This window comes from Trachypithecus francoisi, unplaced genomic scaffold, assembly GCF_009764315.1.
Source record: "Trachypithecus francoisi isolate TF-2019V2 unplaced genomic scaffold, Tfra_2.0 Lachesis_group4, whole genome shotgun sequence".
NCBI lineage: Eukaryota > Metazoa > Chordata > Mammalia > Primates > Cercopithecidae > Trachypithecus > Trachypithecus francoisi.
Window position 1 is genome coordinate 115,931,794 of NW_022681469.1, and position 26,162 is coordinate 115,957,955.

The following is a 26,162-nucleotide window of genomic DNA, read 5'->3' on the forward strand; positions in this document are numbered from 1 at the left end:
GGGCACCTGTAATCCCAGCTACTCGGGAGGCTGAGTCAGAAGAATCACTTGAACCCAGGAGCCGGAGTCTGCAATGAGCCAAGATTGCGCCAATGCACTCCAGACTGAATGACAGGCTGTCTCAAAAAAAAAAAAAAGGAAAAAGAAATGTGTGTGGTCCCTCCCCTACACCCTTTGCCTCTCTCTTGCTTCTGCTTTTGCCATGTGACCAGCCTGCTCTCCCTTCACCTTCCGCCATGATTGGAAGCTTCCTGAAACCTCCCTGGAAGCAAACATCAGCACCATCCTTCTTGTACGGCCTGCAGAACTGTGAGTCAATTAGACCTCTTTTCTTTATAAATGACCCAGGCTCAGGTATTTCTTTATAGCAATGCAAGAAAGGCCTAATAGAGGTGGCTAGCTCTTGTGTATGTAATGCATCTGGAGAGAAAGGACAGAGAGAATTGTCCATGGAATGGGTGACTGCCTTAGCTCTTCTGTTTTTCCTGGGTTGGCAGCTACAGAGTTAGAGGTCAAAGGGATCTCTCAGATGTCAAGGATGAGGAAGAGAGACTTGTCAGATCATGTGTGATATGGTTTGGCTGTGTCCCCACCCAAATCTCATCTTGAATTTTAGCTTCCATAATTCCCATGTGTTGTGGGAAGGACCCAGTGGGAGACAATTGAATCATGGGGGCACGTTCCCCCATACTGTTCTTGTGGTAATGAATAAGTAAGTCTCACGAGATCTGATGGTTTTATCAGGGGAAACCCCTTTCACTCGACTCTCATCCTGTCTCTTGCCTGCTGCCATGTAAGATGTGCCTTTCACTTTCCACCATGATTGTGAGGCTTCCCCAGCCATGTGGAACTGTGAGTTCATTAAACCATTTGTTCTGTATAACTTACCCAGTCTCTGGTATGTCTTCCTCTTCCTCCTCCTCCTCCTATTCTTCTTCCTTCTCCTCTTCCTCCTTCTCCTCCCCCTCTTCCTCCTCCTCCTCCTCCTCCTCCTTCTTCTTCCTCTTCTTCTTCTTTCTTCTTCCTCTTCCTCTTCTTCTTCTGTTTTTTGAGACAGAGTCTCGCTCTGTCACCCAGGCTGGACAGCAGTGGTGCGATCTCAGCTCACTGCAACCTCTGCCACCCGGGTTCAAGTGATTCTCCTGCCTCAGCCTCCCAAGTAGCTGGGATTACAGGTGGCTGCCACAACACCTGGCTAATTTTTGTATTTTTAGTACAGACTGGGTTTCACAATGATGCCTAGGCTTGTTTCAAACTCCTGACCTCAAGTGATCTGCCACCTTGGCCTCCCAAAGTGCTAGGATTACAGGCATGAACCACCACACCTGGCCTTGAGTATGTTTTTATCAGCAGTGTGAAAATGGACAAGTACAATGTGTAAGCCAGACAATATAAGGTCTGCAAAACGCAGAATGTGAGGAACAGAAGGAATGTGTGTGGGGGCATTTGTGGGAGTTCAACCTTCTGCTGGAGTTGATGCCTGAGCACCTTGATAGATGAACATGTCCCAGTGTGGCTAGGGTGGAAACAGCAGGTGATACTGGACAGAGGCATATAAGTACAGTACTCCACCACTATACAGATGTCAAAACCCAGAGCCACACTACTAACAATTCAAGTTCCTTCTCCTCCTTCTCCTTCTTCTTATTCTTCTTTTTTGAGACGATGTCTCACTCTGTCACCAGGCTGGAGTGCAGTGTCATGATCTCAGCTCACTGCAACCTCCACCTCCTGGGTTCAAGTGATTCTTGTTCCCTAGTCTCCCAAGTAGCTGGGATAACCGGTGTGCACCACCACACCTGGCAAGTTTTTTTGTATTTTTAGTAGAGATGGGGTTTCACTATGTTGGCCAAACTGGTCTCAAACTCCTGACTGCAAGTGATCCACACGTCTTGGCCTCCCAAAGTGTTGGGATTACAGGCACAAGCCACCACACCCGGCCCTAAAAATTCAAGTTACAAATTACAGTCAAGACTCAGAAAATTATCTAGTGACACCTTGCCCACTAGCCAAAGGGTTATATTCCACAGAAGACACAAAGGTCTACACGAGGGGTCCCCAACCCCCTGGCCCCAGACCAGAACTGGTCCGTGGCCTGTTAGGAACTAGGACTCACAGCAAGAAGTGAGCAACGGGCCAGCAAAGCTGAGCTCTAACCCTATTGTGAACTGTGCATGCACCCTCCTTATGAGAATCTAATGGTAAATGTAATGTGCTTGAATCATCCTGGAACCATTCCCCAACAGCCCCCAGCTCCAGTCCTTGGAAAAATTGTCTTCCATGAAATCGGTCCCTGGTGCCAAAAAGGTTGGGGACTGCTAGTCTACACCACCAGTGAGATTTCTTCAAATCTACAGGTTTACTCGACCCTTCCTATGCCCCTGAAAGAGGGACTTGAGCTTCAATATCACGAGGTGACCAGGTATCTTCCAGCCTGGATGTGTCAGAGTTGACTAGCACCACATCTGTCTGGTGATCTGGGGCTACTGTAGGAGACAGTCATAAATCATAGCACTTTCTCTGGTTTCTCTCAACTCACAGGCTCAACAGAAAGCACTAGTACTGAAGATAATACAAGTTCTGCATCCACACCCAGTTCAAGTGACTCTTTTACCACTTTTAGTGGCTATGGGGTATTAACCAAATTTACTACCGTAAAACCCATTGTCTCTGCCACCATCTCAGAGGGCTCGAAATATACAACCTTCCACAGCAGCCAAGGCTCCAGTCACACAACAATCTTCCCTCATAGTGCCACAAGCTCAGGCATCATTGAAACATCTAAACACGTCCACAACAGCACTGGCTCAACACACATAACACTGTCCCCTGCCAGTTCCACAAGCGCTGGCCTTCAGGAAGAATCTAGAAATTTCCAGAGCTGGCTAAGCTCAAATGACACAATACCTTCACATCCTAGCACCACATCAGCCCCTGTTGAAGTATCTACAACCTACCACAGCAGACAGACCTCAACTACAACAACACAATTTTCTGCCAGCTCAAAAACCTTGCACTATGGTGAGGAATCAACAAAAGTCCACAGCAGCCCAGAAGGAACTGGAACAACACTCTTACCTACCCGCTCCACAACCTCAGTTCTTGGAGAATACACAGTATCACCCATCAGTTCAGGCTCAACGGAAACAGCAATGTTAAGTGGCAGTACCACAACACCAGGCCTCAGTAAGAAACCTACCACCATCTACAGTAGCCCCAGAGCAGCAGACACAACACTTTCCCCTGCCAGCAAGACAAGCTCAGGCATCAGGGAAGAACTCAACACATCCCACAGCCGACCAGGCTCAATGCACACAACACTATTACCTGCCAGCGCTACAACTTCAGGGCTCAGTGAGAAGACTACAACCATCCTCAGCATGCCAGACTCAGAGCATACAACGCTATTACTGGCCAGTACCAAAACATCAGGCCTCAGTGAAAAATCAAAAACTACCCACAGCAGCCCAGGCTCAATGGAGGCAGCACTATTCCCTGAGAGCACGACAACTTCAGGACGCAGTGAAGAATCAACAACTTCCTACAGCCCAACTGTAGGAAGCCCAACTCACACAACACTGTCACCTCCTAGAACCACATCTGCCTTTGTTAAAGAATCTTCAAGTTACCACAGCAGCCTGGGCACTCCTGCAACAATGCACTTCCCTGACATCTCCACAACCACAGGCCATAGAGAGGAATCAACAGCATCCCACAGCAGCCCAGACGCAATGGAAACCACATTCTTACCGACCCGCCCCACGGTCTCTGCTCTTGTTGGAGAATCTACAACGTCACCCATCAGTTCAGGCTCAGTGGAAACAACAATGTTACCTGGCAGTACCACAACACCAGGCCTCAGTGAGAAATCGACCACTTTCCACAGCAGCCCCAGATCCCCAGACACAAGACTCTCACCTGCCAGCACCACAAGATCAGGTGTCAGTGAAGAATCCACCACCTCCTTCAGCCGACCGTGGTCAATGCACACAACGGCGTTTCCTGACAGCACCACCGTACCAGGCCACAGTCAGGAATCTACAACTTCCCACAGCAGCCCAGGCTCAACAGACACAACACTGTCCCCTGACAGGACCACAGCATCATCTCTTGGTCAAGCATCCACAACGTTCCACAGCAGCCCAGGCTCCACTCACACCACACTCTTCCCTGACAACACCACACCCTCAGGCCTCGTTGAAGCATCTACGCCCGTCCACAGCACCACTGGCTCACCACACACAACACTGTCCTCTGTCGGCTCTACAACCCATCGGGGAGAAGCTACCATCCTCACGAGTTGGTCAAGCTCAAAGGACACTACGGCTGCACCTCCTACTACCACATCAGCCTTTGTTGATGTATCTACATCCTACCACAGCAGCCAGAACTCAACTCCAACAACCCACTTTTCGGTCAGCTCCACAAGTTTGGGCCATGGTGAGGAATCAACAATAGTCCACAGCAGCCCAGATGCAACTGGAACAGCACCCTCACCCGCCCACTCCACAGCCTCAGGTCGTGGAGAATCTACAGTCTCACCCATCAGTCCAGGCGCAAATGAAACAACAACGTCACCTGGCAGTACCACAACAACAGGCCTCAGTGAGACATCTACCACCTTCCACAGTAGCCCCAGATCACGGCCACAACACTCTCACCTGCCAGCATGACAAGCCTAGGCGTCAGTGAAGAATCCACCACCTCCCATAGCCAACGGGCTCAACTCACTCAACAGCGTCACCGGCCAGCACCACCACGCCAGGCCTCAGTGAGGAATCTACCACCATCTACAGCAGACCACGCTCAACTGAAACCACAGTGCCCTCGCAGCAGCACAACCTCAATTCCTGGGGAAGAATCCACAACCTTCCACAGCCTGCCAGCATCAACTCACACAACACTGTTCACTGAGGGCACCACCACCTTGGGACTCACTGAGCCATCTACAGCCTTCCCCGGCAGCCTTGTCTCCACCCAAACAGTGTTACCTGCCACCCTCACAACCACAGACCTCGGTCAGGAACCAAGAACCTTCCCCAGCACCTCAGGCTCAAGTGGAACAACACTCTCACCTGCCCGCTCCACAAACTCAGGCCTTGTTGGACAACCTACAACCTCACCCAGGAGTCCAACCTCCACTGATACAACAACAACTTTACCTGGCAGTACCACATCACCAAGCCTCAGTGAGAAATCTACCACCTTCTACACTAGCCCCAGATCACCAGATGCAACACTCTCACCTGCAACCACAACAAGCTCAGGCGTCAGTGAAGAATCCAGCACATCCCTTAGTCAACCAGGCTCAAAGCACACAACAGCATTCCCCGACAGCACCACCATGTCAGGCCTCAGTCAGGAACCTACAACTTCCCACAGCAGCCAAAGCTCAACAGACACAACACTGTCCCCTGGTAGCACCACAGCCTCATCCCTTGATCAAGATTTTACAACCTTCCACGGCAGCCCAGGCTCCACTGAAACCACAGTCTCACACGAAAACACCACAACCTCAGGCCTCGATGAAGCGTCCACACCCATCCACAGCAGCACTGGCTCACGACACACAACACTGTCGCCTGCCAGCTCCACAAGCCCTCAGGGAGGCGTTCAGGGAGAATCTACCACCTTCCAGACCCACCCAGGCTCAACTCACACAGCACCTTCACCTCCCAGCACCACAACTACCCCTGTTGAAGAATCTACTACCGACGACAGCAGCCCAGGCTCAACTGCAACAACACACTTCCCTGACAGCTCCACAACCGCAGGCCATAGGGAGGAATCAACAGCATCCCACAGCAGCCCAGACGCAATGGAAACCACATTCTTACCGACCCGCCCCACGGCCTCTGCTCTTGTTGGACAATCTACAACCTCACCCATCAGTTCAGGCTCAGTGGAAACAACAGTGTTACCTGGCAGTACCACAACACCAGGCCTCAGTGAGAAATCGACCACTTTCCACAGCAGCCCCAGATCCCCAGACACAAGACTCTCACCTGTCAGCACCACAAGCTCAGGTGTCAGTGAAGAATCCACCACCTCCCTCAGCCGACCGTGGTCAATGCACACAACGGCGTTTCCTGACAGCACCACCGTACCAGGCCACAGTCAGGAATCTACAACTTCCCACAGCAGCCCAGGCTCAACAGACACAACACTGTCCCCTGACAGGACCACAGCATCATCCCTTGGTCAAGCATCCACAACGTTCCACAGCAGCCCAGGCTCCACTCACACCACACTCTTCCCTGACAACACCACACCCTCAGGCCTCGTTGAAGCATCTACGCCCGTCCACAGCACCACTGGCTCACCACACACAACACTGTCCTCTGTCGGCTCTACAACCCATCGGGGAGAAGCTACCACCCTCGCGAGCTGGTCAAGCTCAAAGGACACTACGGCTGCACCTCCTACTACCACATCAGCCTTTGTGATGTATCTACCTACACAGCAGCCCGATCAGCCCCTACTCTCACCGTTTCGGTCCCACGTTTGGGCCATGGTGAGGAATCAACAATAGTCCACAGCAGTCCAGATGCAACTGGAACAGCACCCTCACCCGCCCACTCCACAGCCTCAGGTCGTGGAGAATCTACAGTCTCACCCATCAGTCCAGGCGCAAATGAAACAACAACGTCACCTGGCAGTACCACAACAACAGGCCTCAGTGAGACATCTACCACCTTCCACAGTAGCCCCAGATCACCGGCCACAACACTCTCACCTGCCAGCATGACAAGCCTAGGCGTCAGTGAAGAATCCACCACCTCCCATAGCCAACCGGGCTCAACTCACTCAACAGCGTCACCGGCCAGCACCACCACGCCAGGCCTCAGTGAGGAATCTACCACCATCTACAGCAGACCACGCTCAACTGAAACCACAGTGTCCCCTCGCAGCAGCACAACCTCAATTCCTGGGGAAGAATCCACAACCTTCCACAGCCTGCCAGCATCAACTCACACAACACTGTTCACTGAGGGCACCACCACCTTGGGACTCACTGAGCCATCTACAGCCTTCCCCGGCAGCCTTGTCTCCACCCAAACAGTGTTACCTGCCACCCTCACAACCACAGACCTCGGTCAGGAACCAAGAACCTTCCCCAGCACCTCAGGCTCAAGTGGAACAACACTCTCACCTGCCCGCTCCACAAACTCAGGCCTTGTTGGACAACCTACAACCTCACCCAGGAGTCCAACCTCCACTGATACAACAACAACTTTACCTGGCAGTACCACATCACCAAGCCTCAGTGAGAAATCTACCACCTTCTACACTAGCCCCAGATCACCAGATGCAACACTCTCACCTGCAACCACAACAAGCTCAGGCGTCAGTGAAGAATCCAGCACATCCCTTAGTCAACCAGGCTCAAAGCACACAACAGCATTCCCCGACAGCACCACCATGTCAGGCCTCAGTCAGGAACCTACAACTTCCCACAGCAGCCAAAGCTCAACAGACACAACACTGTCCCCTGGTAGCACCACAGCCTCATCCCTTGATCAAGATTTTACAACCTTCCACGGCAGCCCAGGCTCCACTGAAACCACAGTCTCACACGAAAACACCACAACCTCAGGCCTCGATGAAGCGTCCACACCCATCCACAGCAGCACTGGCTCACGACACACAACACTGTCGCCTGCCAGCTCCACAAGCCTCAGGGAGGCGTTCAGGGAGAATCTACCACCTTCCAGACCACCCAGGCTCAACTCACACAGCACCTTCACCTCCCAGCACCACAACTACCCCTGTTGAAGAATCTACTACCGACGACAGCAGCCAGGCTCAACTGCAACAACACACTTCCCTGACAGCTCCACAACCGCAGGCCATAGGGAGGAATCAACAGCATCCCACAGCAGCCCAGACGCAATGGAAACCACATTCTTACCGACCCGCCCCACGGCCTCTGCTCTTGTTGGACAATCTACAACCTCACCCATCAGTTCAGGCTCAGTGGAAACAACAGTGTTACCTGGCAGTACCACAACACCAGGCCTCAGTGAGAAATCGACCACTTTCCACAGCAGCCCCAGATCCCCAGACACAAGACTCTCACCTGTCAGCACCACAAGCTCAGGTGTCAGTGAAGAATCCACCACCTCCTCAGCCGACCGTGGTCAATGCACACAACGGCGTTTCCTGACAGCACCACCGTACCAGGCCACAGTCAGGAATCTACAACTTCCCACAGCAGCCCAGGCTCAACAGACACAACACTGTCCCCTGACAGGACCACAGCATCATCCCTTGGTCAAGCATCCACAACGTTCACAGCAGCCCAGGCTCCACTCACACCACACTCTTCCCTGACAACACCACACCCTCAGGCCTCGTTGAAGCATCTACGCCCGTCCACAGCACCACTGGCTCACCACACACAACACTGTCCTCTGTCGGCTCTACAACCCATCGGGGAGAAGCTACCACCCTCGCGAGCTGGTCAAGCTCAAAGGACACTACGGCTGCACCTCCTACTACCACATCAGCCTTTGTTGATGTATCTACATCCTACCACAGCAGCCCGATCTCAGCTCCAACAACCCACTTTTCGGTCAGCTCCACAAGTTTGGGCCATGGTGAGGAATCAACAATAGTCCACAGCAGTCCAGATGCAACTGGAACAGCACCCTCACCCGCCCACTCCACAGCCTCAGGTCGTGGAGAATCTACAGTCTCACCCATCAGTCCAGGCGCAAATGAAACAACAACGTCACCTGGCAGTACCACAACAACAGGCCTCAGTGAGACATCTACCACCTTCCACAGTAGCCCCAGATCACCGGCCACAACACTCTCACCTGCCAGCATGACAAGCCTAGGCGTCAGTGAAGAATCCACCACCTCCCATAGCCAACCGGGCTCAACTCACTCAACAGCGTCACCGGCCAGCACCACCACGCCAGGCCTCAGTGAGGAATCTACCACCATCTACAGCGGACCAAGCTTAACTGAAACCACAGTGTTTTCTCACAGTACCAGAACCTCCATTCATAGTGAACAACCTACAGCCTTCCCTGGTAGCCCAGTCTCCACCGAAATAGTGTTACCTGCCACCCTTACCACCACAGACCTTGGTGAGGATTCAACAGCCTTCCACAGCAGCTCAGACGCAACTGTAACAACACCCTTACCTCCCCACTCCACAACCTCAGCCCTCGTTGGCGAATCTACAACTTTCTACATGAGCCCATCCACTACTTACACAACCCTGTTTCCTGCCAGTTCCAGCACATCAGGCCTCACTGGGGAATCTACCACCTTCCACACCAGTCCAAGCTTCCCTTTTACAATTGCGTCTCCTGAAAGCCTGCAAACTTTAGTGCCAGGTACTAGTCTTTCAATTTCATCCACATTTAGCTTCTTCTCCAGGCCTGTCCATGAGTCGTCTTCATCCATTACAAACTCTTGGTTCTTTTCGTCTATCTTCCACTTTACTTTGGTCTACTGACTATCCAGTTTCTGGGTTTGATATCACTTCCAGTGTTCATGTGGCATTCACTGGTCCCCATACATCTACGATGACAATCTCTCCTTCCTCTATGACTCCAGGGTGGCTTTGCTATTGTTGTTGTTGTTTGTTTGTTTTTGCATCCTTCCATGAACCCCTTCTCTCTGTTTCTTTTCTTTTTCTTTTTCTTTTTTTTTTTTTGAGACAGAGTCTTGCTCTGTTGCCCAGGGTGGAGTGCAATGGCAAGATCTTGGCTCACTGCAACCTCTGCCTCCTGGGTTCAAGCGATTCTCCTGCCTCATCCTCCCGAGTCGCTGAGATTACAGGTGCCCACCACCACGCCCAGCTAATTTTTATATTTTTAGTAGAGATGAGTTTTTACCATGTTGACCAGGCTAGCTGCAAACTCCTGACCTCATGTGATCCACCCACCTCAGCCTCCCAAAGTGCTGGGATTACAGGCATGAGCCACCGCGCCCGCCCACCTTCTCTCTGTCGTCATGAGAATCTGCATCTGCTTTGGCCTCCTGTGGTTTTGTTTCACATTTCCAACTCTTTCTCCTTGCTTTTCCAGGTGATCCCAGGGGTAGAGTTGTTCTCTTTTGATACATGAGTGCTTTTTTCATAGCTGGAGCTGTTGTATCTTTTGTTTCCTTACTGTCTGCTGTTCCTCCTCCCTTTCTTACTATCTCCCAGGGGTGGGGGTGGCAGCAGAGGCGTCTTCGTCGCTGCATGGTCATCTGGCACCATCCTCCTCTCCAGTGCGATGCTCAGTGACTGGACCTAGAATGGGAGTGCGTGTTTTTGCCCTTTGGGCTCCTGTGGTGACTGCTGTGGATTCTCTCTCTCCACAGGGTCATGCCAGGAAGGACAAATCTGGAATGGAAAACAATGCGTCTGTCCCCAAGGCTACGTTGGTTACCAGTGCTTGTCCCCTCTGGAATCCTTCCTTGTAGGTAATGACCTTTTCTGAGACCTGCAGCTCTTTGCAGGGCCTTTGACCCCTGAAAACAGCATGGCAGTGTTGGATCAACCACTGCCTCACTTGCAGGTGGAGAAGGTGTGACTCTTCCCAGCAACACTGTAGGGAGAGCATGAACCTTCTACCTCTGCCTTCAGGGACGAAAGTAGAAGGTAGAAAAATGGGGTGGTCGTTTTTTTTTAATTTTTAATTTTTAGGGATACATAGTAGATGTATATATTTATGGAGCATACATGAGATGTCTGGTTACAGGAATGCAATGTGTAATAATCACAGCATGGAAAATAGGGTGCCCATTCCCTCAAGCATTTAATCTTCATGTTACAAACAATCCAATTGTGCTATTTTCGTTATTTTATTTTATTTTATTTTTTGAGAGGGAGTCTCGCTCTGTCTCCCAGGCTGGAGTGCAGTGGCACGATCTTGGTTCACTGCAACCTCCACCTCCTGGATTCAGGCGATTCTCCTGCCTCAGCATCCTGAGTAGTTGAGATTACAGGCGTGGGTCACCATGCCGGCTAATTTTTTGTATTTTTTTTTTTTTTTTTTTTTTTTTTTTTTTTTTTGAGACGGAGTCTCGCTCTGTCGCCCAGGCTGGAGTGCAGTGGCCGGATCTCAGCTCACTGCAAGCTCCGCCTCCCGGGTTTACGCCATTCTCTCGCCTCAGCCTCCCGAGTAGCTGGGACTACAGGCGCCCGCCATCTCGCCGGCTAATTTTTTGTATATTTTAGTAGAGACGGGGTTTCACCGTGTTAGCCAGGATGGTCTCGATCTCCTGACCTCGTGATCCGCCCGTCTCGGCCTCCCAAAGTGCTGGGATTACAGGCTTGAGCCACCGCGCCCGGCCTAATTTTTGTATTTTTAATAGAGACGGAGTTTCACCATATTGGCCAGGCTGGTCTGGAACTCCCGATCTTAGGTGATCTGCCTGCCTCGGCCTCCCAAAGTGCTGGGATTACAGGCATGAGCCATCGCGCCCAGCTATTTTAGTTATTTTTAAATGTACAATTAAATTCTTATTGACTATAGTCATGCTGTTGTGTTAAATACCAGGTCTTACTCATTCTTTCTAACTATGCATTTTTTGTACCCATTAACCATGCCCACCTCCGTCTCACCGGCACCCCATTACCCTTCCCAGCCTCTGGTAACCATCCTTCTACTCTGCCTCCATGAGTTCAATTGTTTGGACTTTTAGATTCCACCAATAAGTGAGAACATGCAATGTTTGTCTTTCTGTGCCTGGCTTATTTCACTTAACAATGACCTCCAGCTTCATCCATGTTGTTGCAATTGACAGGATCTCATTCTTTTTAATGGCTGAATAGTACTCCACTGTGTATATGTACCAGGTCTTCTCTATACATTCATCTGTTGATGGACACTGAGGTTGCTTCCAAGTCTTGGCTATTGTGAACAGCAACAAACATGGGAGTGCAGAGATCTCTTCGATGTACTGATTTCCTTTCTTTTGGATATATACCCAGCAGTGGGATTGCTGGATTGTATGGTAGCTCTATTTTTAGTTTTAGGAATCTCCCTTTCTTTTGAGATAGGGTCTCACTCTGTGGCCCAGGCTGGAGTGCAGAGGTGCAGATCATAGTTCACTGCAGCCTTGCACTCCTGGGCTCAAGTTATCCTCTGGTCTCAGCCTCCCGAGTAGCTGGGACTATAGGTGTGCACCACCACGCCTGGCTAATGTTTTTACTTTTGTGGAGACAGGGTCTCACTTTGTTGCCCAGGCAGGTCTTCCCATCTCCCCAATGCACTGGGATTACAGGTGTGAGCCACAACACCTGGCCCAGGGCCCTTTCCATTAGCTCACCTGTACCTCTCATCAGAGGGCTTCTGTACTTAGTACTGTCCCTTTCCCTTCTGGCCACTGGCTCCTAAGGGTTTTGGGAGACAGGGAACAGAAGTCTCAGTGACCCCCACCTTCCTGTTAAGTTTCCTTCATCTGCAAGACACCCACAGGCAGAGAATGTATCAATACTTGAGGACATTATTGGGAGGTCGCTGTCTCACACATACCATGGCCTTTTCCCACAGAAACCCCAGAAAAACTCAATGCCACTTTAGGTATGACAGTGAAAGTGACTTACAGAAATTTCACAGAACAGATGAATGACTCATCCTCCCAGGAATACCAGAACTTCAGTAGCCTCTTCAAGAATCGGGTAAGACCAGGGCACACCCAGACACCCCAGGGTGATGTCCCATGTGAGAGGAAATTGGGGGGTGCACCCTGACTTAGTGATCTGAGTTCTGCTCATGAGCCCCCTCCCCACCAGTCTCCCTAAGGAGGTCCTCTGAGAGTTTCGAGCCTTCAGCCCCACATGACCCACATTATGGCAGAGGGAGCTTCCTGGGTTGGTGGTTCTTCCTATGGGGTCTTACGTGGGCTCCACAGAAGGGTGCCTAGGGCTGCCTCGAGACGGGGAACAGGAGAGTCTTCACGCTTTAGCTCTGTGTGAACTTCACTGCCTTGTTTCTTTCAGATGGATGTCGTTTTGACGGGCGACGATCTTCCGCAGTATAGAGGGGTAAACATTAGGAGATTGCTGTGAGTATATTGGGGGGCAGGTTTATAGATGTGGGGAAATCCTCCTTGTCCCTGCTTTCCTGCCTCCTCCTATCATGAATGGCTAGAATGTCAATACCTGGTTGGGTCAGAGAGGACTGCAGCTGCTTGGTAAGAGCGGGGGACTGTGAGACCATTCATTCTTCATTCATTAATCCAGTCAACACACATTTGTTGAAAGCCAGCCCCCTGCTGGGTGCTGGGAACACAGTAGTCCCGTTTTCCTGGAGCTCAGAGTGGCAGAACACAGATGGAAAAGTGGTTGTGCAGTCTGCTTAGAGTTACAGTGAGGGGCACACAGGGTGCCCTGGGAGAGGTCCCAAAAGCAAAGCTTGGTGAGGCAGAGGGAATTCTTCCCGGGAAAACTGGCAACAGGCTGGGCATGGTGGCTCATGCATGTAATTTCAATGCTTTGGGAGGCCAAGGCGGGAGGATCACTTCAGACCAGGAATTCGAGACTAGCCTGGGCAACATAGCGAGACCCCATCTCTACCAAAAAAAAAAAAAGTTACAGCAAAACTGAGGCTTGAAGGATGAGGAGGAATGATCCAGAGAGGGGGAAGGGAAGGAGAGGCAGTTGCAGCAGCGGGAATCAATGAGAAGGAGCCCAGAGGGGAGACAGAGGAGGGCAGATTCCAGGAACCTAAAGACGTTCAGAACAGCTGGGTGCTTAAGAGCAAAGGAGCAGTAATTGGGGAGGAGGTTGGAAAGATGGCTCATGCCAAGTTAGTCAGACTTTCGGCATCAGCAGTGTAGGCCCACGGGTGATAGTGTCTGGTCTGCAGAGTAGACAGCTCAGTCCGGCTGTAGGGTGGAGATTGCATAAGCAGAAGTCTGTACTGGAGATGATGGTGGCCTACACCAGATAGGTGACAGTATAGGAGAAAACGGGTCCAGTGTGAAAGGTCTTTGGGAGGCAGGATCAGCAGACCATGGGATTTGCTGTGGGAGAGGAGGGAGAGAAGAATTAGGAATGAGGGCAGATTTCTGGGCTGCTGGAGGTGTGGGGTGCCCTGTGCTGGGTCAAGGAATGTCATGAGAGGTAGAATGGGGGAAGGAGGTGATGAGTTTGGTGTGCACCACGTCAACTTTCAAGTGCCCAGGGCCCAGCCACATGGAGTAGTTGCATGATACAGCAGTGGAATATGCCCTAAAAGGTCTTATTTTGGGGGGCTCAGGGGGGCAGGGTCTTGCTCTCTTGCCCAGGCTGGAATGCAGTGGCATAATCACAGCACATTGTAGGCTCAACCTCTCAGGTTCAAGCAATCCTCCCATCTCAGCCTCTTGAGTAGCTGGGACTACAGGCCTGTGCCATCATGCTTGGCTAATTTTTGTAATTTTTTTGTTCTGCTTTTTCTGAGACAGAGTCTTGCTGGAGTGCAGTGGTGCAATCTCAGCTCACTGCAGCCTCCACCTCGCGGGTTCAAGTGATTATCCTGCCTTAGCTTCCCGAGTAGCTGGGACTGCAGGCACATGTCACCACATCTGGCTAAATTTTGTATTTTTAGTAGAGACACGGTTTCACCATGTTGGCCAGACTGGTCTCGAACTCCTGACTTCAAGTGATCCACCCGCCTTGGCCTCCCAAAGTGCTGGGATTACAGGTGTAAGCCACACCCCTGGCCTAATGTTTGTAATTTTTGCAGAGATGGGGTCTTGCTATGTTGCCCAGGCTGGTCTCAAACTCCTGGGTTCAAGTGATCCTCCCGCCTCGGCCTCCCAAAGTGCTGAAATACAAGCGTGAGCCACCATGCCCAGCTTCTAAAGGGTCTTATGAGAGACACGGGCATTGGTATCCCCAGATGGATGTCGCTGGAAGTCCTGGGAGTGGGATGAGATGGCCCAGGTCGGGGGTGAGGGAGGGTCATAGCACAAAACGAGGGTCTCCCAGGAAAGAAGCTGGAAAGCACCAACATTTAAGATCTAGCCAGAGCCCCCAGTGGAGAGTGGAAAGAGGCAGACAGAGGAGTGGGAAGGGTCCCTCAAGGGTGCCGTGTCCTTATAGCAGGGAAGAGAGGGTCCCGGTGCCCCAGCCTTGCCCCTGGCTCAGCATTGGCACCCTGGTCTTTCTCTCCATTTTGGCTCAGGATATTTTTTGTTCAAGTCCTCCTGAGTCCTACTACTGACTTATCTTTCAAAATGACAGTGACAGGTAACTTGCCTTGTCTCAAGATCTCTCCCCTCAGCTGCATCATTGGCTATCGAAGAAGTAGCTTCTAAGTTAGAAATTTACCTTTCTTTTTCTTTCTTTATTTAAAAAATTTTAAAATATGGGGTCTTGCTCTGTTGCCGGAAGTGCAGTGGTGCAATCATAGCTCACCGCAGCCTCAAACTCCTGGGCTCAAGTGATCCTCCTGCCGCAGCCTCCTGAGTAGCCGGGACTACAAGTGTGCACCACCTTGGCTGGCTAATTTCTGTATCTTTTGTAGAGATGGTGTCTCACCATGTTGTCCAGGCTGGTCTTGAACTCCTGGCCTCAAGCAATCCTCCTACCTTGGCCTGCCAAAGTGCTGGGATGATAGGCATGAGGCACCTCACTTCCTGCCCTGTACTTCCTTTTTAAGGCTAAATAATATTCCACAATAGACCACATTTTGTTTCTCCATTTGTCTGTTGATGGACCCTTGGTTTGCATCCACCTTTCAGCTATGGTAAATAATGCTACTGAAAACACGAGGGTACAAATATAAATTCAAGACCTGCTCTCAGTTATTTTGTGTATATACCCAGAAGTAGAATTGCTGGATCATGCATTAATTCTATTTTACATTTTTTGAGGAACTCTATACTGTTTTCCATAGCAGCTGCACTATTTTACTTTCGCATCAACAGGACACAGGGATTCAAATTTCTCCACCTGTTCATCCAAGAGCCTCTATTTTGCGAGAGATGAATTTCACTCGTTGGCATTTATCGTGATCACCGATATATTTGAGTTCTTGAATCGTTTTGCTCTCATCCCTCTGTCTGGGTGGTCAGCTGCTGGAGGGAAGACTCTGTATTCTTTCTCACCTGTGGGGCACATGGCTGCTTCATCTCCTATTACCCCTCTGGGTGCTTGGTCTCCACTTGCTGGCTGGGTGGTGACATGGGTAACTGATGAAACAATTTCTACTTCCAGCAACGGTAGCATCGTGGTCAAGAATGATGTCATCCTGGAGGCAGACTACACTTCAGAGTATGAAGAACTGTTTGAAAACCTGGTAGAGATTGTAAAGGCCAAGATTATGAATGAAACCAAAACAGTTCGTAATCAAGGTCCTGATTTCTGCAGAGGTAGGCTCACCTAAAACCCCTTGACACCTGTGGGTGTCTTGGAGATCATGACCTTGATCTCTCCCTCCCCTATCTCTTCTTTCTTCTGGGACTCCCAAGACTCCTGCCACAGGAACCCAGAAGCCAGGCCCAGGATGCCTTCCCCAGATCCCAAAGTTGCTCCCAACAGCCTCCTGTCGACCCCAGGCTGAGGCTGTCATATCCCCATTTGAGCCTCCTCATAAGCCCAGCTGCGTGTCTAGGTTGGGTAAAGACCCCACGGGTATTGGCCCAGGGGAGGGCATAGTATAGAAGAAGAGAGAGGCCTGGCTACCCCCAGGGAGGCAGAGGGAAGTGTTTCTGTTCCATCTTCCTTCCCATCCACTCTCGGCAGAGGCCATACTGTGCTATAGCGAAGAGGACACTTTCGTGGATTCATCGGTGACACTGGGCTTTGACTTCCAGGGTAAGCAGCTGTGTGGAGTGTGGGCAGTAAGAGTGGGGGCTGGGGTGCTTTGGCCAGGCTCATGCGTGCTGCCCGCCCCTCTCCCCCAGAGCAATGCACCCAGAAGGCTGCCAAAGAATATGCCCAGTTCTACTATGCGGATGTCTTGGATGGGAAGCTGGCCTGTGTGAACAAGTGCACCAAAGGAACGAAGTCCCAAATGAACTGTAACCTGGGCATGTGTCAGCTGCAACGCAGTGGCCCCCGTTGCCTGTGAGTGTCCCCACAAGCCCAGCGCCTACTCTGCCCTGGTGGTAGGGCCCTCCTCCTCCCCAGCAGTTACCCACAGGGTGGGGGCATTGAGTAGAACTTGGCAGGTGCCTCCTCCCCACTCCTGGACATCCCTCTCCCCTGTATCCTCAACCCCACCCCCCACCCCCACAAGAGTGAGGAGTAGGAGTAGATTATAGACACAGAAGTCCCAGAGCTGGGCAATCCCTTTCTGAGAAAGTTCATGCTATCAAGTTCCAAATCTATCTCTATCTCTATCTGTGTCTGTATCTCTACCTCTACCTATCTATATTGCTAATTTCCCTTACGTCATCCCAGCCATGCCGTCACGGTTACCTCTAGCTGCAGCCAGAGCACTAAGTCCACAGACCATAAATTAGAGTGCAAAAAAAAAAAAAAAAAAAAACCATGATAACAGGCCCATTTAGGTGGCAGATGATTAGAGATTAGATGGGTAAATGGCATGTGTCTGGGACGAGACACCCAACACTCTCGGGTCCCCTTGAACCCTAGTCATTTCAATTTCTGATCTGCAGTCTCCAGGTCCCCCCAACTCCTTCAGTGCCCATCAGCCCAAGGAAGTCAGGGACCCAGGCTCTCTGGGGGCTGAGCTCCAGCCCTTGGAGTGAGGGATATCTGGTTTTCTGTGTTTAGGAGAGTGGGTTTGCCCTTGGGATATTGGATGTGAGGGATCCCGGGGGGTCAGCCTGAGTTTGTATGTGTCCCCAGGTGCCCAAATACAGACACACACTGGTACTGGGGAGAGACCTGTGAATGGAACATCGCCAAGAGCCTCGTGTATGGCATCGTGGGGGCTGTGGTGGCGGTGCTGCTGCTCTCATTGATCATCCTGGTCATCTTATTCAGCATATCCCAGAGAAAACTGCACAGGTGAGCTTGTGGGGCCCGCACTGCAGGCCCAGAGACAGGGGACAGACCCTGGGGCAGCCACTGTCTGAATGTCCTAAGGCTCTGCTCCTTCCAGGCCAACAGTCAGAGAGGTCAGCTGAGGCCTGACGGGGTGCCCAGACCCTCCCAGCCCTGGGTACAGCAAAGGGTGGCCTTCCTATAGGATATATCAATTTGGCAGAGTGTTTTAGTTCATTTTCTGCTATTATAACAGAATACCACCACTGCGTACTTGTAAACAATAGAAGTTTATTTGGCTCACAGTTTTGGAGGCTGGGAAGTCCAAGATCAAGGGGCTGCATCTGGTGAGGACTTTCTTGTTGCATCACAGCATGGCAAGACGGCAGTCTGCATCACATGGACAGAGAGAAGAGAGGGCTGAACTCGCTTTTTTTTTTTTTCTTTAAGACACAGGTCTTGCTCTCACCCTGGAGTGCAGTGGCATGATCTCGGCTCACTGTGACCTCTGCCTCCCAGGTTGAAGCGATTCTCGTGCCTCAGCCTCCTGAGTAGCTGGGATTACAAGTGCATTCCACCATGCCTGGCTAATTTTTGTATTTGTAGTAGAGATGGGGTTTCACCATGTTGGCCAGGCTGGTCTCGAACTCCTGACCTCGAGTGATCCACCCACCTTGGCTTCTCAAAGTGCTGGGATTATAGGTGTGAGCCACTGTGCCCCGCCCCGAATCAAATTAAATTGAATTAAATTAAATGTTTTGTAGAGATAGGGTCTCACTATATTGCCCAGGCTGGTCTGAAACTCCTGGCCTCAAGCAGTCCTCTCACCTCAGCCTCCAAATTTGTTGGGATTACAGGCGTGAGCTGCCTTCCCCCGGCTGTCTGCACTCGCTTTTATTACACACCCACTTTCGAGATAATGACATTAATCCATTCACAAGGACAGCACCTTCATGACCTAATCACGTCTTCAAGGTCCTACCTCTCAGCTTTGCTGCGTTGGGGGTTAAATTTCCAATGCATGAACTTTAAGGGACACGTTCAAACCATAACACAGAGACTGGAAACAGAAGCTTATGTGTGGAAATTAGACTATGTAATGACATTCCCCGTGGTTAGTTATCACTCACCTGGCCACGACAGAGCACGGCACCACATGGGGAAGCTGAGATGGAGCATCTGGGTCTCGCTTTTCCCAGCTGTAAAATGGGATAAGATGCACCTGTGAAGGTTGCTAGGAAACCCTGGCACAGTACTTGGCCCGAAGTCGGCAATTGAAAGGAGCTACCCTATGCCCCCATCTCATGGATATGGAAATTGAGGCCCACTAAAGGGAGTGAGGGGCAGCCGGGAGGCCTGGCCAGTGCCTGCCTTGGAAGAGGGGAAGCCATGGTGATGCTACCTTTCGTTCTCTGCCATCATCGCTGCCGTCTCTGACTTGGGGTGTGGCTGTGACTGTCCCCTCAAGGGAAGCTGAAGGTCTGGGTCCACCAAGTCCCTCCTCAGCCTCCTTGACTACAGCTGGTCACGGCATTTCTGTCTGCAGGCAACAGTATGATATGTCTCAAGAGTGGCGAAACGAAGGCACCCCTGGCACCTTCCAGAAGACGGCCATCTGGGAAGGTATCTCTAGTTAAGGGCAAGGGGATGAGCAGAGCTGGAGGGTGAAGAAAGGCAGGGTGGTGCCTGTGCCTGTGGGGGTGACGTGGGGTCCTGCCCCACTTCACGGTGGCTGTGGCTGACAGCCCGTTCCCCCCGCTGCAGCCCCGGACCCAAACACCACCCCTGCTGTGTGCAAGGGTGCAGGAGTGGTTGAGAACCAGATCCTGCCCCTAAAGACCAACTCAGTGAGGGCATCCAATGCACACTCAGCTAAGTGGGGTGATAGGGCCATTCCCAGGGCAGAGGGAGCAGAGGGGAGGACCTGACCCAGCCTGGGTGGGGATAGGGGATCAGATAAACCCTGAGGTGAGACTAATTCTTGAGCAGGTGGGTAAGCAGGTGCGCTTCCTCCTTCAACAGAGGGGGACCCCAGTAAGCAGGGAGGACTTATCCCAGTGAGGATAAGGGAAAGGGCACCCCAGGCAGGGGGACTGCATGAGAAATGCCTGCAGTTGGGAAAGAGCTTGCTTTTGGTGGGGAAGGGAAGGCAGGTCAATCTCACAAAGAGTGAGGGACGTGAGGTTGGCAGGGCTTCAGGAACGGGGTGGGGGAGTTGAGGGGCTTTGGCGCCCCCCCCTTTTTTTTTTTGAGACGGAGTCTAGCTCTCTGGCCCAGGCTGGAATACAGTGGCGCGATCTTGGCTCACTGCAACCTCTGTCTCCCAGGTTCAAGCGATTCTCCTGCCCTCAGCCTCCCTAGTAGCTGGGATTACAGGCATGCCACCACGCCCAGCTAATTTTTGTATTTTTAGTAGAGATGGTAGAAACAGGGTTTCATCATGTTGGCCAGGCTGGTCTCGAACTCCGGACCTTAGGTTATCCACCCGCCTTGGCCTCCAAAGTGCTGGGATTACAGGTGTGAACTATCATGCCCGGCCACATTTTGAATTTTTTTACTCAAAAGGCCATTCTGGGAGCACTAAAGCAGGGAGACCAGGTGGAGGAAGTAAGGCTGAGGGTCAGGGGAGGAAGAGGAGACAGCCTGGTGGAGGTGAGGCTGAGGGGGTGGTAGAGGTGAGGTTGAGAGGGTGGAGGAGGGAGAGGGAGTGAGGGAGGATTTCCAGGATTGTCTGAGCTGAGCCTTGGGACCCGATGGATGGGGGAGAAGCAGCCAGTGGGGCACACTGAGTTGGGGGGCTGGTGGGTCCTGAAGGGAAGGCTGCAAGGCTGGTGCTTGTCTGAAGCTCCGGGAGGGGTCTGCAGCCTGAACCACGGACTGGAATAGAGATTTGTCCATTCATCGGGGAGAATGCAGAGTGAGAAGTGAGGAGGGTGAAAGTGGAACACCGCCCCCCCCCCCCCCCCCCCGCCCCCGGGGAGCCACCGTAGACGGACAGGTAGGGCATGAGGACCCCGACCTCGAAGGAGGCAGGAAAAGAGGTGCAGGGAGAGTCCCGGAGTCAAGAGAGTGAGTGGTTCTGCGGGACCAGGAAGTAAGTGATCGCTGTGCTCCCGGAGAATGCTGGAAGAAGATTTCAAGCGCAGCGGTTTTGCCTGCTATGGCTACCTGCTATGAGGGAGTGCGGCCCTGCTGACCCAGAGCCAGCCCTGCCTCCCGCTCCACTCTGACCTCATCCCCGAGTCCAGGGCTGCACGCACGCTCCTCTGTGGCCCGGGTTACCACCCCGTGCATGTGAGGGAGTTCTGCTCCGCTCCCTCCTGTTCCAGGGTCCAGCGGGCGGCTTCCCAGGCAGGCTCGGCACTTACCCGCTGCCCAGTGATGCAGGGGTGGAGGGGTGGTCGGCAGTGGGAAAGGGTGTAGGGTAGATGCGGGGCTGACTCTTTTGCTGGAAGAAATCCCCACCGCCCCGGAGTCCTCCCCCCACCCCACCCCCCACCAAGGCTCCCATCACTCAGCACCGCCTCTCCCTACAGACCAGAATCTGAGGGAGAGCAGATTCGGCCTTGAGAATGCCTACAACAACTTCCGGCCCATCCTGGAGACTGTTGACTCAGGCACAGAGGTGACTCAGCTGCGAGCTGCCCCCACCCTCTGAGGCTGCTCCACTTCTTCTGGGGTTCCCTCTTCCCCTGGGACTTCCTCCCTTCCCCTGGGACTCCCTCCTCCTCCTGGGGATCCCTCCTACCCCCAGGGCTCCGTCCTCCCCCTGGGGCTCCCTGTTTCCCGGGTCTGCCCCTTGGCCTCACCTCTTCTCTCCCGCCCCCCAGCTCCACATCCAGAGGCCGGAGATGGTAGCATCTGCTGTGTGAGCCAGTGGGGGCCTCCCACCCTCATCTATCTCTGGACAGGAGAGCGGCAAACACAGGGCCCACCACAGACTGCAGTCCCCCAGGGTTGGTTAAGAGGAGGCTGAAGTCGGGCCCTGAAGCCGGTCCTGCTCTGAGCTGACAGACTTGGCCTGTCCTGGGCCTGTGCTCCTGCTGGGGGCTATAAGGCCTTCCATCCAGGAGCTCCCAGACTCCCAGAAACCTCAGCACCCCTGTCTCCTCCTGGGTGACTCCCCACTCTGGAATTTCCCTACCAATAAAAGCAAATCTTAAAGCTCAGAATGTGAAGTGAGAGGTTTCCTTCCCCTCCTTCTGCAGTGGAGTCAGGTGGGGGGGTCAGAGTCCTCCCAGGACTGGCTGCTGAACCGGTCATGGAACAAACGCTCTGGGCCCCTTCCTGTGTCCTGGCAGGGAGCCCCCTCCTCTGCTCCAGTCAGGGCAGGGCTAGGCCTGCCTCTGCTGAGGTCCCTATGGCAGAAAAGCCTAAGGTCAGGTTCTGGGGACAGGAGAGGACGTCAGGTTCAACCCCAGTTGGCCAGGGAGTGAGCACTTGGCTCTGTTGGGCTTGCACAGGGCAGGGTCACTCCAGATGGCCATGGGAGCCGTGCTTACCTCGGAACCCACAGACCAGACCTAACAACTCCCTGGCCCAGGCATGGCCATATCTTCAGGGCGTACTTATAGGACAATAAGAAGGGTTATTTCATTTATTTATTTTTTCTGAGACAGAGTCTTGCTCTGTCGCCTGGGCTGGAGTGGCATGATCTTGGCTTGCTGCAACCTCTGTCTCCCAGGTTCAAGCGATTCTCCTGCCTCAGCCTTCTGAGTAGCTGGGATTACAGGTGCCTGCCACCACGTCTGGCTGATTTTTGTATTTTTAGTAGAGACGGGGTTTCATCATGTTGGCGAGGCTGATCTGAAACTCCTGATCTCAAGTGATCTGCCCTCGTCAGCCTCCCAAAGTGCTGGGATTACAGGTGTGAGCCACCATACCCAGCCAATAAGAAGGGTTAGAAAAGAGATAAACGGGGTGTCCCTCCTAGGGGTTAGGGTTAAATGCAGGCGGTACCCTCCTCCTTTCTCAGCTCAGGCCTGGCCCCTCTTGCCCATCTCCCACCACCCATGGTGGGGGGGTCTCATCAGTTCTCCCCTGGCTCCTGCAGGCCCCCTGGGCTGCCCCTCTATTGGGGTGATAAAGCTGATAACCCTCATGCCTATGAGGTGCTGGACCAGAGAGAGGCACCCCTCCCTCTGCCCTTTGGCCTGAAACAGGCCCTGCACCCCAAGTCATGAGGGAAGCTTCCAGACTGACTCAGGCTCAGGCTGGTCCCTGCTCCCCAGTGTCTCAGGGACCAAAGGTCTCTGGCACCCATTTATTTATGAGTTTCTTTCTCTGAGGCTCATTTGCCAATTCCTCCCGGGGTAACGGGCAAGTGAGACGTGCTTGGAGCTCTGATGCTGAGGCCAGGGACCATGGCACTGTGTCTGCTGACCTTGGTCCTCCTGCTCTTGTCCCCACAAGCTGCTGCAGAGCATGGTGAGTGACCCCCACGCCCTGCTGCCCACGAGGCCCCTATCCCAGGGGCCAGCCTGCTCTGTCTGCCCATCCCTGAGGAAGGGCTGCCTCCAAGGCACCAATGGGGGGGCCCTCTGCCTGGAGCTCAGCCCTGTGCCCACCCCCTGGACTTCTCTTCTCTCCCCAGCGAGCTTTGGCGGGAAGAGTCAGGACACTGGAGCCTTGTCCAGTTGAGGGTCTCTGAGCCTTAATTTCCCCTTCTGAGCCTCAGGCTCCCCTCCAGAAAATAAGAATAACACCTGCTTTTCAGGGCTGCTGCTAGGATTGACAACAGCCTCCCCCAGCCATGATCCCTGGCACAAGACTGATGCTCAACCCATGTTAGGGTCTGTCCTTACCCAGTGAATGTTCCTGCTAACTCCCTGTCACCTCCCACACCAGCACACCCTGCTGTGTGCCCCGGGGAATGTTTCCGGGATCTAGCCATACGGGCACAAAATGGGGTTTCAGAAGCCCCAGATTCTAATCCTGCCATGAACCAGCTGTGCATCCTGGGGCCACTCAGTTCATCTCCTGTCTCAGTCTCCCCAAAAGACAAGGCATTAGAAACTCTGAGGATCGTTCCAGCTCAGCTACTTTGGGCTTCTTGGTCATGGGGACCTGGGGACTCAGGGCAGGAGGGATAACTGTGGTTCCAGTTGGACCCTCCCAAAGCATCCTCTGGCCCTCACCAGCCCCCAGAGAAGGGCGCAGGGGAACCAAGACAGAAACTGGACCCATAGACCTCAGGGTCCCTGCCCCTCGAGATGTCACCCTGTGGCGATGTCACCCAGACCTGCTAGCCTATTCATCATAATGAAAACACTCCCTTGCACTTTCTGTGCCTCCCAGACCCTTGGTGATGTGTCTTTAATAACAGCATCTTAGCCATGACCTTTTGTTTCCCTCCCAACCCTCCTCCCCGCTCGGTTTCCTTTTCTTTTTTCTTTTTTCTTTTCTTTTTTGAGACGGAGCCTCACTCTGTCACCCAGGCTGGAGTGCTGTAGCGCGATGTTGGCTCACTGCAGCCTCCACCTCCCAGGTTCAAGCAATTCTCCTGCTTCAGGCTCTTGAGTAGCTGGGATTACAGCCACGCGCCACCATGCCCAGCTAATTTTTGTATATTTTTAGTACAGACAGGGTTTCACCATGTTAAGCAGGCTGGGCTCAAACTCCTGACCTCTGGTGGTCCTCCCACCTTGGGCTCCCAAAGTGCTGGGATTACAGGGGTGAGCCACTGCTCCTAGCCCCCTCCTTTCTTTCTCTCTGCTCCTCCCTTCCCTCTTCTTGGGTTCTTCTAGCCCCTTCCTTCCCACTCTCTTCTCTTTCTTCTTCTCCCCACCTCTCCTTGGCCCCCTCCTGGCCTCTCCCTGGCCCCCTCCTGGCCTCTCCCAACTTTCTACATGTTATCACTGATTTCATCCCTAGCCTCAGTCTCCTCCTCTGTAGAATGTGACCTTTCAGACCCTGTAGAATGTGACCTTTCAGACCCTGTTCCTGCTTTCCAGGATTCTGTGGCTCCTCTGTCTCTGCGACTGTCATCGGCTGTCCTCTGGGGCCCTGGCCAGCTTTGAGCAGCCTCTGACCCTTTCCATGTCCCCTCTCCAGGGACCCATAGCCCCACTCCCGCTCAAGTCATGGGGCTGGGGATACCAGGGCAGGGCGTGGGTCTAGAGAGAGAGCTGCAGTGGCCTCAGCCTGGTCCTTCCCAGCAGACACACCCTCTCATCCTGCAGATCACCTGGTATATATTGCATGTCAACAAAACACAATGTCCTGTCTGTTGGCCCAGCCCTGTCCTGCCGTCACAGATGCCCTCTCACCCCCATACCCAGCATGAGGGCCACCAAGGCCTGAGTGCTCAGTCACCTGTCCATGGCAGGTATCCCCTCTGTCCTCCCCGCATCCCTGTCTAGGGCTCTTTCCCCATCTAACGCTTCCATCACCATCCCATTCTTGTCTCCGAGAGATTCTTTTGTTTTCTTTTTTTTTTTTTTTGAGACAGAGTCTCAGTCTGTCACCCAGGCTGGAGTGCAGTGGTGTGATCTCAGCTCACTGCAACCTCCACCTCCTGGGTTCAAGCAATTCTCCTGCCTCAGCCTCCTGAGTAGCTGGGATTACGGGTGCACGCTACCACACCCAGCTAATTTTTGTATTTTTAGTAGAGACGGGGTTTCACTATGTTGGCCAGGGTGGTCTTGAACTCGGAACCTCAGGTGATCCACCTGCCTCAGCTTCCCAAAGTGCTGGGATTACAGGCATGAGCCACTACACCTGGTACCCTCCTGAGAGATTCTAAGGAAACTTCAAATGTCTACCTCAGTTCCCTACTCCCATGAACAAGGCTCCCCTCCCAGGCCTGGTGCGGTGGCTCATGCCTATAATCCCAGGCTTATTGGGAGGCCAAGGTGGAAGGATCACTTGAGCCTAGGAGTTTGAGACCATCCTGGGCAACATAGCAAGACCCCATCTCTACAACAAAGTAGTTGGGCATGGTGGTGCATGCCTGTGTCCCACCTACCTGGAAGGGTGAGGTGGGAGGACTTCTTGAGTCTGGGAGGTCAAGGCTGCTGTGAGCTGTGATTGCACTACTGCACTCCAGCCTGGATGACAGAGTGAGACCCTGTCTCCAAAAAACCAAAAACACCCACCTCCTCCAGGGAGCCTTCCAGGAATCTGCACTAACTCTCCTTGCGGCAAACCCACCCCTGCAACCACAGGGGACTAGAAAAAACTGTAGTTGTTGCTCCCTGGGGCTGTCATTATAAAGTACTGCAATCGTGGTGCCTTAGGACAACAGAAATGGATTGCCTCGCTGTCCTGG

The 26,162-nt window shown here is 52.7% G+C and overlaps 1 protein-coding gene across 1 annotated transcript in view; it reads left to right on the plus strand.

Annotated features, from left to right (window-relative positions):
- The window catches only part of MUC12 (mucin 12, cell surface associated), a 41,363-nt gene extending 19,301 nt beyond the window's left edge, over positions 1-22,062 (plus strand). The window contains 17 exon segments of the mRNA XM_033192129.1: positions 2,493-4,473; positions 6,548-7,680; positions 7,683-7,716; positions 7,719-7,787; positions 7,790-8,125; positions 8,128-8,289; positions 8,292-9,350; positions 10,327-10,428; positions 12,504-12,631; positions 12,953-13,017; positions 16,157-16,311; positions 16,685-16,756; positions 16,846-17,008; positions 17,756-17,917; positions 19,440-19,516; positions 21,430-21,518; positions 21,724-22,062. Of these exon segments, the coding sequence (XP_033048020.1) occupies positions 2,493-4,473; positions 6,548-7,680; positions 7,683-7,716; positions 7,719-7,787; positions 7,790-8,125; positions 8,128-8,289; positions 8,292-9,350; positions 10,327-10,428; positions 12,504-12,631; positions 12,953-13,017; positions 16,157-16,311; positions 16,685-16,756; positions 16,846-17,008; positions 17,756-17,917; positions 19,440-19,516; positions 21,430-21,518; positions 21,724-21,765 (5,829 nt within the window). The 3' untranslated portion in view covers positions 21,766-22,062.
- The last annotated feature ends 4,100 nt before the right edge of the window (positions 22,063-26,162 follow it).